Source organism: Rattus norvegicus, chromosome 1 (genome assembly GCF_036323735.1).
Source record: "Rattus norvegicus strain BN/NHsdMcwi chromosome 1, GRCr8, whole genome shotgun sequence".
NCBI classification, from domain to species: Eukaryota; Metazoa; Chordata; class Mammalia; order Rodentia; family Muridae; genus Rattus; species Rattus norvegicus.
Genome location: NC_086019.1, coordinates 208,138,324 through 208,152,124, shown reverse-complemented (window position 1 = coordinate 208,152,124; position 13,801 = coordinate 208,138,324). Strand labels below are relative to the sequence as shown.

The 13,801-nt window shown below is 45.6% G+C and overlaps 1 protein-coding gene across 12 annotated transcripts in view; it reads left to right on the top strand.

The window, feature by feature from the left end:
- The window catches only part of Nap1l4 (nucleosome assembly protein 1-like 4), a 36,493-nt gene extending 23,473 nt beyond the window's left edge, over positions 1-13,020 (top strand). For 8 of the 12 annotated variants that reach the window (XM_006230823.5, XM_006230824.5, XM_063268048.1 and 5 more), the window contains 5 exons: positions 2,185-2,207; positions 2,861-2,980; positions 5,503-5,532; positions 6,388-6,444; positions 11,980-13,019. In XM_006230823.5, coding sequence (XP_006230885.1) covers positions 2,185-2,207; positions 2,861-2,980; positions 5,503-5,532; positions 6,388-6,444; positions 11,980-12,018 — 269 coding nt within the window. In that variant the 3' untranslated portion in view covers positions 12,019-13,019. Of the gene's footprint in view, positions 1-2,184; positions 2,208-2,860; positions 2,981-5,502; positions 5,533-6,387; positions 6,445-7,837; positions 7,874-11,979 lie in introns of those variants that run through there. The other 4 variants (XM_063268082.1, XM_063268091.1, XM_063268100.1 and 1 more) reach the window with 2 other exon arrangements.
- The last annotated feature ends 781 nt before the right edge of the window (positions 13,021-13,801 follow it).

The window sequence follows — 13,801 nt, the reverse complement described above, 5'->3', positions numbered from 1 at the left end:
ATTCTCTAGGACACTTCCTGGCTCAGGCTAGTCACACTTAGAAACCAAATCACCTGTCCAACTTTTTTTTCTTATAAATTTAGTTTTCCCTAGTTTTATACAGTTCAACAGAGCACAAGGCTTTACTGGAATTGCTATGTGATAAACACAAATACATCGTTTTACATTTTTTAAAGGCTAGGAACAGAATTGAGTATTGAAGCTTTCTGTTAGTTTTCTGAGCTATATAATGAAGATGGACCTTGAGCCTAGTAATAATGACTGCAGTCTACTTAGTCCCATAGTAATTCTATAATCGGGAAGGTATTTGGCCAGACCCTTTCTTAGTGTTAGAGAATGGGTTATAACGCATTTTCTTGTCATTTTTCACGAAGGGACCATCACTGGACATAAATATTCATCCCTGCTGCCAATGTTATCCAATGTAGAGTTGTTTTGGGGGACCTTAGGCAGGTCCATTCCTGGATCTGGGCACTTGGCTTTGCTTTGTCCCAGAGCTTGCTGCTGTTGTCCACCATATGTTCCTCATGGGACATTTGGGTGATGTTACTGTAATGGCCATTTTTTTTTTCTTTTTTTTTTTTGGAGCTGGGGTCCGAACCCAGGGCCTTGCACTTGCTAGGCAAGCGCTCTACCACTAAGCTAAACCCCCAACCCCGTAATGGCCATTTTCTATGATTTAACTTTGAACCCACAAAATACAAAGTATGTTAGGAAGCTGAGTGCTCCAGTTTCCTGTGTAGGGAAATTCCATGTTGGACCAGGCTGGCTATGTGGAGCCAGATGGAGGGTCCTTGCCTTTAAGAGTCAGCTTCTTGATGGGCATAGTGCACATACATGCCTTTAATCCCAGCATTTGGGAGACAGAGACAGGTAAATGTCTACATAGTGAGTTTCAACAGCTGTAGCTATATAGTGACACCTGTCTTAGGAGGTTTCCTAAAACTATTCTTTTTTATTTTTTGGTTTTCCAAGATAGGGTTTCTCTGTAGCCCTGGCTGTCTTGGGACTTGTTCTGTAGACCAGGCTGTTCTGGGACTCAGAGATCTGCCTACCTCTGCCTTCTGAGTACTGGGATTAAAAGCAAGTGCCACCATGCTAAACTCCCTAAAACTGTTCCTAAAGCAGCTGTGAAAGTGGAGTTCATTGCTAAGCAGATGTGATTTTTAGGGGTGATATTTCATAGTGGCACAACTCTAAAATTATCTCATTCCGTTTCTAGCCTGCATTTTAAAGGAAAATGAATATAAAACTGTAAACAATGTTTTCAGTAAGTTGAAGAAGAGAAACTAAGGAAGTGGCTACAATTTTAGTCAGGCAACATATAACAGTATCAAGTGATGAGTTCTAGGAACAGGAGAGGAGGATGGTGTTCAGGCTCTGGGTTACAGATTTGGGGATGGAGACACTACTACATAGTGTAGTCCTCATTGACCTTTAGCCTACAGAATTGCTCTAGAAGTCATGTGCTGTGGTGCTTGTCATTGGGGAGACAGGATCCAGCCCTCAAACTCTGTTCCTTGACTACATGGTAACAGCCTCTTGTGGGTGGTGCTCATACACCCAGTGCTGTGTTTTTGTACCAATGAATGCTGCCAGGCTAGAACAACAAATGACATGAGCCCTGTGAGAAATGATGGCACCACCAGTTAAATAGAGCATTAGATCTACTCCAGCACATCGCTAGTCAAGGTCCAAATCATGTGTCAGGTGATGGTTGCTTGGTCTCCTGGGGGTGTGGTAAAAAGCCCACATCTTCTGTTTGGCTTGGTAAATGTCAGCACCACTTTGATGGTCTTGCATGTAGACCCTCATGGATGCATCATCTTAGGTGAAAAGGTGCACACTCTCTGTAGGGTCATCCGCAGAATGCACATTCTTCTCTTTCCGCCATAGCAGATAAACATGCACCATTCAGCATTGAACGGTAAGCAGGGTTAGTCTCTGTATGGTGCCCATAGGGCAGCTGATTCACCTACCTCCTCATCCTTCAAACTCAGCTTTTTTGCCCAGTGCCTTATCTAGCTGAAATAATGGTAACAGATTGAGCTTGTATAATGTTCACAAGGTGCCTTGGTTCCTCGTTGGGGGTCTAAGAGAGAGGTCTGCCAGCTAAATGCCCTTCAGTGTGGATGTTAGAATGTTGGTGTCATTGTAATATAAGTGTGTTTTCTTTCCTTCTAGCCTCTGGAGATGGAGAATCTCTGGTAAGATATATTGTCAAAAAGCCCTGATTTTTTGTCAAGTATTTCTTGAATTAGCACTTGCTCTTTCTGATCCATTCTTCCTCCTTTAGTTTCTGTAGTTTCATCAAAGTGAAGTCAGAATACCTGGAGCTTGGGAGAATGTTTTTTTCATGCCTGCCCTTTAGTCCTCACTAGAGACCCCAATCCCCTACTCTGAAGCATAGGACAAGCGGCAGAGCTGCAGCCCACCTGCCTTGTTGTTTTTGGGGTATTTTGTAGTGTAATTTGAACATTAACTTTAAAGTCATTTTAAGTAGCTTTGAATGTGGTGACTTTTACCCAGCAGTGCAGATCATTCAGAAGTGAGTGTTTTTTTTTTTTTTTTAAAGATTTATTTATTTATTATATATAAGCACACTGTAGCTGTCTTCAGACACACCAGAAGAGGGCATCGGATCTCTTTACAGATGGTTGTGAGCCACCATGTGGTTGCTGGGAATTGAACTCATGACCTCTGGAAGAGCAGTCGGGTGCTCTTAACCACTGAGCCATCTCTCCAGCCCGAGTGTTTTTTTTTTTTTTTTTTCAGAAGGGAGTGTTAAAGGGATGGGGAGGGTACTAAACATGTCTTTACCCCCACTGAAATGAGTTAACTATTGATTTTTCCCTCTCAGGATGAAGATTCCGAATTCACCTTAGCCTCTGACTTTGAAATTGGGCACTTTTTCCGTGAGCGCATCGTGCCACGGGCTGTCCTCTACTTCACTGGGGAGGCCATAGAGGATGATGACAATGTATGTGGGGAAGGGGGGGGTGGTCCCCTGGGTGCTTAGACCTGTGTGTGCTTAGACACTCTGAACTGTGGCCTGAAAGCCCAGAGCTGTGTATTGCCTCATTATTCAGACCCAGGGCCCTACAGCTCTCTTGTGCTTATGACAGTAGACTAAGGGGAAGAGAATCCTAGAAGCTATAGTGAGAGGAGGGGCTATCCCATGAGGCTGTCAGACCTCAGTCACCTGGGAAGCTAGGATGTGACTCGTTTACCCTTGCCTTCTTAAGACCCTGAGGGTCAAACTGTTCTTTGAAAAGGCTGAGAACTTGAGCAAACTCCAGTATGAAGAAGCCCTTTCTTAGGGAGATTGGGCCACACCAGACAGTTACTGGCAGTGGATTTATACTGGCATGTGTCGTAGTACTGCCCTGCAACAGAGGCTTCTACCCTGTGTGATGTGTACCAGGTATTGCTTAGGGGGACATACTTTTAATGTGACCTGGCACAGGTTCTCATGGTGGCTAAGGCTTGGGTTGTCCCAAAGTTATCACAGTCTATAGAGGTGGACAAGTTATTAACCTTCATTAGAATAGCTCATGAGTCTGTTGGAGCTTTGGATGGGGAGTGAGGTGAGCCCTCAGGTCCAATGGCCTGTTCCTGATGCAGGGAGGGCTGCCTCTCCTGATTCATCCGGTGGGTATTAGTTTCAAGGTCTTGTTTGTTCCTTAGGCAGAGATAGTTGTGGATATTGCTTAACACTGGTAGTTTCCTGCAGTGCAGAGGAATGGGTTTTAGTTACACAACAGTTCTAAGGCAGCATTCTCAAGATGGTGGCAGTAGGGCTAACTGTGCACACCGCTGACATGTGCCACTGTAACGATAGAACCAATGTTGAAGTTAGCTAGAGAGTCATTGGAAACTTTGCGCCCAGTTCAGTGGTCTTCACACTTGACACACAGGGTCTGAAAGGCCTAAGCCAGCAGTGTGAGACTACATGTGCAGAGACTATATATGTCCCTCTTCTTGATCAAGCCCTAGAGTGTATGATACTGTGTAAGTGAGCATTTACATAGTCCTTCTGCTTCCATTACAGAGGGGCTAGCTGCAGCATCTTTCTCACCAGGTACTTGAAGCAAGTGTAGGAAACACACTACAACTGGGTACCATAAGACTAGAGGGTTGTTGGGGGGAAGCAGCTGGCCCTGTCCTGCTGTGTACTGTGCACATGTGGGAGGTGCACTTGGTGCAGACCCTTTTGACCCCACCAGATGATTTCTTTTCTCAAGATCGGCTCCTGAGGAAAGAAATGTACTTGAATCTTAAGATACTGATGCTGGGTTAGTTCAGATACAACTTTTCTCTTGGATTCATGAAGTACAGCTGTTATCTTGGCACTCAGGAGCTTGAGGTAGAATTGAGTGGTTTTAGACTAGCTTGGGCTATATAGGGAAGCCCTCATTTCAGAAACAAAAGACCTGTCTTTTAGAAACCTGCTTGGATGCCATGGGAAAAAGACATTACTTTTTGTCTTCTTGTGATGCTAGGAGGCAAGTGGGTTCTGGCTTTTCAAAGTTGCACTTTCATATTGTCTCAAAGGAATATGCGCATAGTCTTATTTTATAAGTGGCAAATCTGCTGCCGTCTCATGTGCCAGTAGCCACTGGTACCAGAGTGACCAGCCTTTAGGAACCCACTCATGTTTCGAACTAGAAAATGTCTGACCAAAAACATGTTAACAGAGAAATTGACACAGGGCCCTGGTTGTGGTTTGGCATTAGTTTTGACTAAACACCAAGATTTTATAAATGTTTATACAATAAATACATAAAAGAGAAACCTAATAAAGTCTGTCCTCTATCTGAGGTATGAAATGCCAAAATTTTTGTATGCAATTAAATAGCTGACTAACTTAGTTTAGCCTTGGTGTTAGTTGGGTATTTGTTGATGTGATGAAGTGCCATCACTGAAAGCAACTTGGGGAGTATGTTTACCTGGATCTTCAATCATCCAGGAAAGTAAGGTTAGGAACCTAGAGGCAGAAACTGATGCACAGACCATCAAAGAATGCTGATTACTGACTCGTTCAGCCTGGCTTCTTGTAGCACCAAGAACCACCAGCCTAGGGGTAACACCACATACAGTGAGCTGGGCCCTACCACTTCAGTCATTAATCAAGAAGATGTGTCATTGGCTTGACTATCGGTACATGTCATGGAAGCATTTTCTCAGTTGAGAAATGCCTCTAGTTGCCCCTGTTTCAGTCTGAAGATAGAGAGGGAGCTATTCCAGCATGTTCAACCCACAAATCTGTGTCACACCTCCCCATCCTTAACTCTTAATTTGAGCAGCTTTCAGTCCTGGGAGGCCCCTCATACACGCAGTGCTGATCTGCTATGTCTGCAACAACAGCCTGTGCCTCATGGATATCTGCATGGAGCCATCCCTGCTTCTGTAGCAGCACCAAGCTTCATGCCACCTTTACAGGGTGCTTACCAGCTACATTATAGTTCCAGAAATTTAAGTTGTTTTTCTGTTTTTCTGCAGTTTGAAGAAGGCGAGGAAGGTGAAGAGGAGGTAAGGAAGAAGTCACATGCAGTGTTGTTACTCTAACCTCGTGTGGCTTTGTCTTGTCTGCTTGAAGTTAGAAAGTCCATAGACCTCACTCTGGTTTCAGTTGCCATTTTGAAACCATTTGGTTTTGGTGCCCATAGATTTTGACCCTGTAATTGCTTATCAAGATATATATATTAGGGCTGGAGAGATGACTTAGCTGTTAAGAGCACTGGCTGATCTTCAGAGGTCCTGAGTTCAATTCCCAGCAACCACATAATGGCTCACAACCATCTATATAATGAGTTCTGATGCCTTCTTCTGGTATGTCTGAAGACAGTGACAATGCACATATGTTAAATAAATCTTTTTTTAAAATGTATATTCGTAACCATTTAATAAGGAATGTCTAATTTTTTGGAAATGTTTCAGAATTATCTGTGAAAATGAAGAGAGACAGAATAGTTGTTAGACACTGGCCCTAATGCAGGACTCCGCTGTGATTTGCTTATGGAAAGGAGACACCATAGAAAGCTGAGCTTATGGATCAGTCTATTCAATTAGTTTTTTTTTTTCTTTTTAAAGAAATAATGTTTAAGATTCTACATGTTTGGGCATGCATGTGTGCTCTTGTGCTTGTTCCTGTGGAGTGCAGAAGGCATCAGATAGATCTCCTGAAGTAGAAGTTTGCAGTGGCTGTGAACTGCCTGATACAGATGCTAGGAACTGAATTCATTCTCTCTGCAAGAGCTATTTGTGCTCTCAAGCAGTGAGCGTCTCTAGCCCTGGCTTCTTTTGTAAGAATAGCATGTGTTTGAGGAGTAGGCTGTGTGTCACTTTATACAGGTTAATCATCACTCTTTTGTCTCTTTAATACAGGAATTGGAAGGTGATGAGGAAGGAGAAGATGAGGATGATGCTGATGTTAACCCCAAGGTTAGTTATTTGGGGACATCCCGAGCCTACCAGTATTGCACAGTGGGGCTTTTGAAGCTGTTCCCACTTTGAGGCAATGATACTAAGAATATAGGTCAGAAAAACCCACAGTTGAGGAAAGGCTACTCGTGCCTGCAACATTAGTGTCAGATTCAACCAGGGGTCATTCAGCTCTGTAACATGCATTGCTTCCCGTTCTTCCCTAGAGGGATGTTGTGACAGGAAGCACCCACATTGTATGTACGTACACATATACATAGCGATTGATTGAACAGGACAGGAAGACTGGCAAAAGAAAAGACAGTAGTTTGCACTACCATTTTGACCAGGTTTTTCACTGTGGTTTCTGGAGACTTTGTTAGGGGGCTGGGGCACCCAATGACAGGATGCCCTGAGCTGCTCTAGTGCAGCCATACTTCCCTGTTTGACAATGTGTGGGGTCTGTTAGAGTGCATCCTGGCCTGGTGTCCCTTTGCTTTGCGTCTCTGACTGGCTAGTGTCCTTCTGTTGTCCTTGTTTTCCCTGCGTGGAGTATGTGCTATAAGCTGTCAGTGCAGTTACTTGGTGTTGTGGCTGCTGTGCTGCTGGGAATGCATGCACACAATAGGAAGCTTCCGAGAGAAAAATGGGAGTGCTGCTGCCACCGTCATGAATGCCACTCTCCTCTAAAGGTCATTCTTGGGTCATGGAGACTGTACTACCTGGTGAGCCTCGGGGTGTTGGCTGTTCATGCTCTGTGAGCAATGGATGGACACATGGTCACAGTGCAGTTGGCAGGGACCAGGGCAACTTGTCACGTGCATATTACAACTTGGCACCTTGGCCTCTGCTATGCTTGTCTCACTTAGCCTCCATTGCATCTCCTCTCCTCCCATTTCTTTTCCCTATTGTTTTCCCTTTGTCCTGTTGCAGAGCCTTCTGTCTCCTTTCATGTCCCTGTTTCTGAAGAGAGACTCTTACCCAGGTTATCACCTGATTAGTTGAAAACCCTGCAGACACTTGGCCTTTTGCATTGTCTAGGGGTGGAAAGAAGCCTCAGATGTAGTGTGGGCAGTGGGGTACAGTGGAGAGCTACTGTTGCAGGCAGTCCAAGGGGTGGTCCTTCTGTCCTTAGGTCAGGGTGTGATTGTTCTGTGGCTTCATCTGCATCCTCCAAAGTGGAGGGTAATTGAAATCCTCACTCAAACTGCACAGTGTTGTCTGGGAGTTGTTTATTGTAAAGGGAATAAGGTTTGACCTTGGGAAGGTATGCAGCTCTGCTGTGCTGAAACTGCTCCTATCCCTACTGGAAGCCCTTGTATCATGAGAATGTGGCTTTTGCCTCCTGTATAATTTTTGTGCATTTCATTTTCTTTCATGCTGACAGTTCCTTTCAATTTTTTTCCCCATTTAGGTGTAATTTTTGTGTTAATCATTCATGCGTTTCTAGGTAAGGTGGAATCTGTTCATACCTAACTTCCAAACTGCTGTCTGTACTTGATTCATTGTATTACTTTGATTTCTGGGACATAGAAAGGTGTGATTCATTACTCCTGGGCCTTGTGAGTGGCCTTGTACTGGCTCTACAGTTAATGTATTTGTAAAACCAGCACAACAGTGAGGCTAAGCTCCTGCCTTCAGGGCCTGGTGTTTTTTGATAACTGGGCAATGGGCTATACTTTGGGGAGCATTGTCACTTGTAACAGAAAAAGAGGCTCTGGGGATCAGCAGCTGACAGGATGGCCATAGGAGCCACCCTGGACAAAAAGCCCTGATAGAAAAGTACCTGTTGTCTTCACTGCACCAGGCTTAGGTACTATATGACTGTAGTTTCTCTGGATTTGTCTAGCTGTCTGCTGAGGGTCTATACATCCCATCAGGCATTGTGTAGACCTGTGAGTGAACAGACAATCAGATCAAGTGGCCTGGTGTCCTTGCCAGTATGACCACTAGAGCCCCACCTCAAGATTGGTTTGGAGGATGACAGAGCCAGTTGTGGACACAGTGTGGGGCACCTTGTTTTTTTCCCTGTTTAGTTTGGAGAGCACACTCACCTGTAAGCAACTAGCAGTAAGGGGAGGCCCTTGCCAGTGGCAAGGTCTTCCCTGTGGGGTGCTCACAGCTTTTGTACATATCTAATACAGTAAGAAAAGGAGGAAAGGCCAGGCAGAGTGGGAGACACCACAAGGATCCCATGGGTAGGTCCCTGCCTTTTTAATATATAGACAACAGTTTATATGGAATTGTCCAGAATGACAGCAGTCCAACAGAGCCTGGGCCTGTTGTCTTTAATGGGCTCACTCTGGGGCCTTCTTCACTCTAGTAGTTAGCTGCAGTTGACTGTCAGTGTTAAAATTTCCCTCTTTATCAAGGCCATGGTAGCAGACCGTGGTGGGTGTCCACCTGCAGGTAGCTTTGGTGTGGGCCCTGCTCTCTAGTGCAGCTAGCATGGTTGAGCATAAGTGGGCTCCGCTCCACCTTTTTCAGGCCCACTATGCTCTTGATAGCCCCACCTTAGATAGTCCTGTGATGATCAGGTTTTGGCCGATTTAATGTATTTTAAGTGCTAGTGTTGAGGGACCAATTTGTAAGTAAGATTTGTGGTGTGGCAGATGCCACAGTTCAGTGGCAGTTTAGTTTCTGACTGTCAAAGGCCAAAGCCAGTAAATTTTCCATTTGCAAAATCTCCTTGAAGAAGTTGTTATCCCAGCAGGAGCATAAGTGGACACGGCTGTCTACTGCCTGGCAGGGTTGGGGTCTGAAGCTGTGGTTTCCCTGTGTAAACCTGCTGCTTCACTGTTCTTGCCTTTGCAATGGCCTCTTCTACCGCCTTGATAAAGATTATGCTCCTCGGCAGTTTCATTACCTAAACTGCTATGATCGATATTTTGGATTTTTACACCCTCACGTTTTGGTTTTATTGAAGACAAAAATTATACATTTCCTGTGGTCAAAATGCCATTTCATTTAAGTAATGGGATAAAGTTTCAGGCTGCCTATGTTCTGAGGCAGTGGAAGGAGACACCTACTCCTTGCCCAGCAGTTTTCCACCTGAAATGCCTTTATTTTTCTATGTGCTGAGGGGAGACCCCAGATGCACCGCAGCCCCTAGAGCTCCCACTCCTTCCCTTGTGTGCATTGCTTGCCTTCCTCTCTCCTATCCCTGCTGTACTTGCTTGGGACACCTGCCTCTCTGATGTTCTCTAGGTCAGTGGGTTAGTGACCTTGGCCACTGTTGACTACCTCTAGGTCTAGCCTTGGCTGTCTTCTGACAGCTCTTGCTTGATTGGCATCTGTATTGCGCTTGCTTCTCTAGTGCAACAACTCATAGAATGAATCTGTTATAAATGGGATTTACTAGAGTGGCTTATAGTCTGCAATTCAACTATCCTAGCAATGGCAGTTCAAACATCTGATCCTTATTTGGTCCACAAAGCTGGATGTCTCAGCTGGTTTTGTGTCTATGTCGGCATCCCAAAGAAGTAGGCTCTAATGCCAGTGAAAGTATGGACTTGCCAGAGAGCGAGGGCAAGCAAAGAGCAGAAACTTCCTCCGTATACTTACACAAGCTACCCCTAGGAGGCGTGGCCTAGATTTAAAGTGGCCAAATAATCCAATGAAAAATTCCCCACAGGAGGAGTACTCAGCAGCTAGGGTTTGAGTTAATTCCACATACAGTCAGGTTGACTGCTGAGAATAGCATAGCATCTCTGGGCTTGGGTTCCTTGTTGATTTACAAGGCCCCTAAGACACAGGTAGGGGTGGGATCCCTAACCCACCTGGATGGCTCAGTGGTGAAGAGCAGAGCGCTAGTTGTTCTTGAAGTAGTCCTGGGTTCAGTTCCCAGCATCCACACAACAGTTTGCAACCATCTGTAATTCCAGTTATAGGGGATCTGATACCTGTCCTCAAACGACATAACACGCATATAAATAAAATTTTTTAATTGACAGAAGTAGAGGTTTAACCAAGCCAAGGTTCTCTCTTGTGTGCCTCGACACTTTTTGCCCCTGAAGTGTGAGGTCTCATGGTGGACTCATCTTACACCATAGACATTTCTGGTGTTAGCTTACATGTTGACACAATATAGGTTTTTCTTAGACACCCCCCCCCCAGTCAATTTTTTTCTTTTTTTTTTTTTTTTGGGCGGGGGTGGTTGTTTTTCGAGACAAGGTTTCTTTGTGTAAACAGCCCTCGCTGTCCTAGAACTTGCTTTGTAGAACAGGTTAAACTTGAACACTCAGAGATCTGCCTGCCTCCACTTCCTGAGTGCTGGCTGGGATTAAAGGTGTGTGGCACCATACCACACCACACAGAACAGCTTTTTAACAAATGTATTCTATTGGGGCTGGAGAGCTAGGCTTGGCTTAAGAGCACAGGCTGCTCCTCCACATGACAGCACAGGTACAATTTCTGTAACTTGTTCCAGGCAAGCTGACCACCTCCTCCTGTGACCTTTGAGGACACCAGGAACGTATATGGCATGCAGACATACATGTAGGCAAACACACATGTTATCTTAGCACTCAAGATGCAGGAACAGGCTTGTGAGTTCCAGGACAGCCGGGACTACATAAATGAGACCCTTTCTCAAAACAAAAGTACATTTTTTTTTTCCAATGCAAGCAGATCTTTTTTTCCAATGCAAGCAGTGAGTTTCTAGGTCAGCTAGAATTTCATACATTCATCTAAAAATAATAGATTTCTGACGTGCCGAGGATCAAGCTCAAGGACTTGGGCACACCAGACAAGTGCTACACTATTTGTCTGCATCACTAGCCTTTGTTACTTGGAGACATGAGTCTGGCCATGAACATGCATTTCTGTGCGTCAACCTGGAACTACAGGTTATATCATCATGATTTTTAGTTGTAGTTCCCAGGGTTTGGGGGAAGCAGATGAGTTGAGTACATATCTTAGCTCTGAGACAACAGTAAGGTTCTTCTCTGTCCTCAGGCTTTTATTGTCTTCCATACAAAGCTCCCAGATCATGAATGGGTTTTAAAGATACCAGGTGTGTGTTAGGTTAGATTGAAGTCACCTTGTTCTTCAGACAAGTGTGATCTAGACTCCTGCTCTGTGAGACTGATAGGAGCTCTTTATAGGAGCTGGCCTCTGGCCATTGTTCCTGCACTATGGACCGCTGGAGTTGAATCTGTTCGGGTATTAGTAGAGAGAACCAGCCTGCTGGGAAGGACTGCCTTCCCTGCATGAATACCCAGGACAGGGCTGCCCTAGAGAGGTAGTTGCTGGCACAGGCAGGTGTGATCTGTACCAGCAGCAAAGCCTCTCACATGGCTAGTTCCTTTTTGTGGCCCCAACAAGGCTCTGCCAAGCACATTCTGAGTTAGACTTTACATTAGAACAGGAAAGCAAACACCTGGGACTCTTCTCCAGGGAGCTGACCTGTTTCGTGGCAGCTCTTTAAAGTCCGTTTGTGGGAGCCATCTTTTTGGTAAGAAGGAATAAGCTCATTGAATTCGGTTCTTGTGGGATCGGGAGGCTTGATGAGCGATACTGGTTTTATTCTCTTCAAATCCTGTATTCTCCTTGCAGAAAGAACCCATCCAGCCAGCGGAGTGCAAGCAGCAGTGAAAAGCAGCGACCCTATGGGGCTGCCTCGTGGACGGCTGTCAGGACCGCAGGCTGCAGGCAGGAGCCTCAGTCCCTGCCAAAGCAGAATTTTGTTGACAGTGCTGTGACATCTAACCATTTCCAAGTGCATGATCCTCTCCCCCTTCCCTTCTTACTTTGCTAAACTTGTACAGTGAAGACTGCTGCAGTTCAGAATAGGAGATTTAGTTGTAGCAGCTGCAGCTTTGGTGCCTGAAGATCGCTTGGGGTGAGCCGGGGCTGTGCCTGGGATTGACAGCCTGGTGATTATGTGCACTCAGCCCTCCCCTACTGAAAAGGCCCCATGGTTCCAGCCGCCGAACTGTGTGGGAAGCTGCTCCAGCTGCTGTGCCCTAGTCATCTCCCAAGCACTGTAGAGGAAGCTGTGCTCGCCTTAGAGCATTTTTTTCTTGTGTTTTGGTTTTAGGGGTGGGTGGGTTGTTGCACACACCTCTGAGGCCAGAGCTGTCGGGTTCACCCTTGTACTTATTTATTTAGTTGTGCTTGGGGGGCTTTGAACTTCACTGTCCTCCTCCCACTTAGGAGACCACGCTGTTGACTTGATCAGGAGAATGTGACACCAAGTGGAGTGAGGCCCATGGAGGAATTCCTGCTGCTTCCTGCCACCAGCTGCTCTGTGCCATGCAGAACACATGTTGTTATAGCTGCTGGAAGTCGGCAGGCTGTAGCCTGGGGGCAGAAGTTCTCCCTCAGTAGGATCTCTGGCCTGTAGAGCACAGCTTCAGCTTGTACTGTGCACACCAGGGCCACACCTGGGATTGGTGACCAGTTGGTGGTTAGTGTGGGGGGGGGGGGTGTTTCCGAGTGTGTGGTTGTGTCTCTGGTAGCCAGGACAGCCATGTCCACAGTGACCAGCCATGTAGAGCGTGCTCAGCCTTACCCAATAACACATTTGTAACTGAATACGGTGTTTTCAATTTGTACAGAATAGTTAGAATATTCTATTAAAGTTGTGAAACAAAGCGAGTTTTTTGTTGTTTGTTTGTCAGCCCACTTGCCCCTTCTGACTGCCCACAGTTGGCCACACCTTGCTGGACCAAAGACTCTAATCTGCAAACTTTTGTTGATGAAGCTGTGAAAGCTCATTTTTAGAAGAGAGCTGTTTGACTGGAACCAGCCGGGCGCTCTGGGAGTATTTTGCTACTGTAATAAAGGCTTTAGCAAATGGCCACGTGGGGGCTTGAGAGATGGCTCAGCAATCAATAGCACTGGCTTAGCTTCCAGAGGAAGTTTAGTTCACAAACCCACACGATGGTAACTTTATCTGTAACTTCTGGGGAACCCTCTTTTGGCCTCTGTGGGTACTGCATGCATGTGCACAAATCTACATGCTGGCACACACCCATGCAATAACAAATTAGGGTAACACCTCTGGATCTGGGACTGCTTTGTAGATCAGGATCTAGGAGAGATACGTTAAAACACATACGTACGCACGCACATACTACAAAAAGATCATAAGGGATTGTGCGGGTTCTGAGATGATGTTGCTATATATGCCTGTTCTGCTTTAGCTCCCAGATGCTGGGAAGTCAGGCTGGTGACCATTTCTAACTGAGCTTAGTGGAGGAAGACCTCATCCCTGGAATACCTAGGAAAGTGGCCACCTTCCCAGTGTTCCTGGCCTGTCTGCATGGCTGCCCTATCCCTTTCCTCATAAGAGCTACAGGACAAGGCTGTAGGAGAAGTTAGGCTGGAGGTGGGCACCCTTCTCTCATCCTGCCTCCTTTCCTAGGGAAGCCTG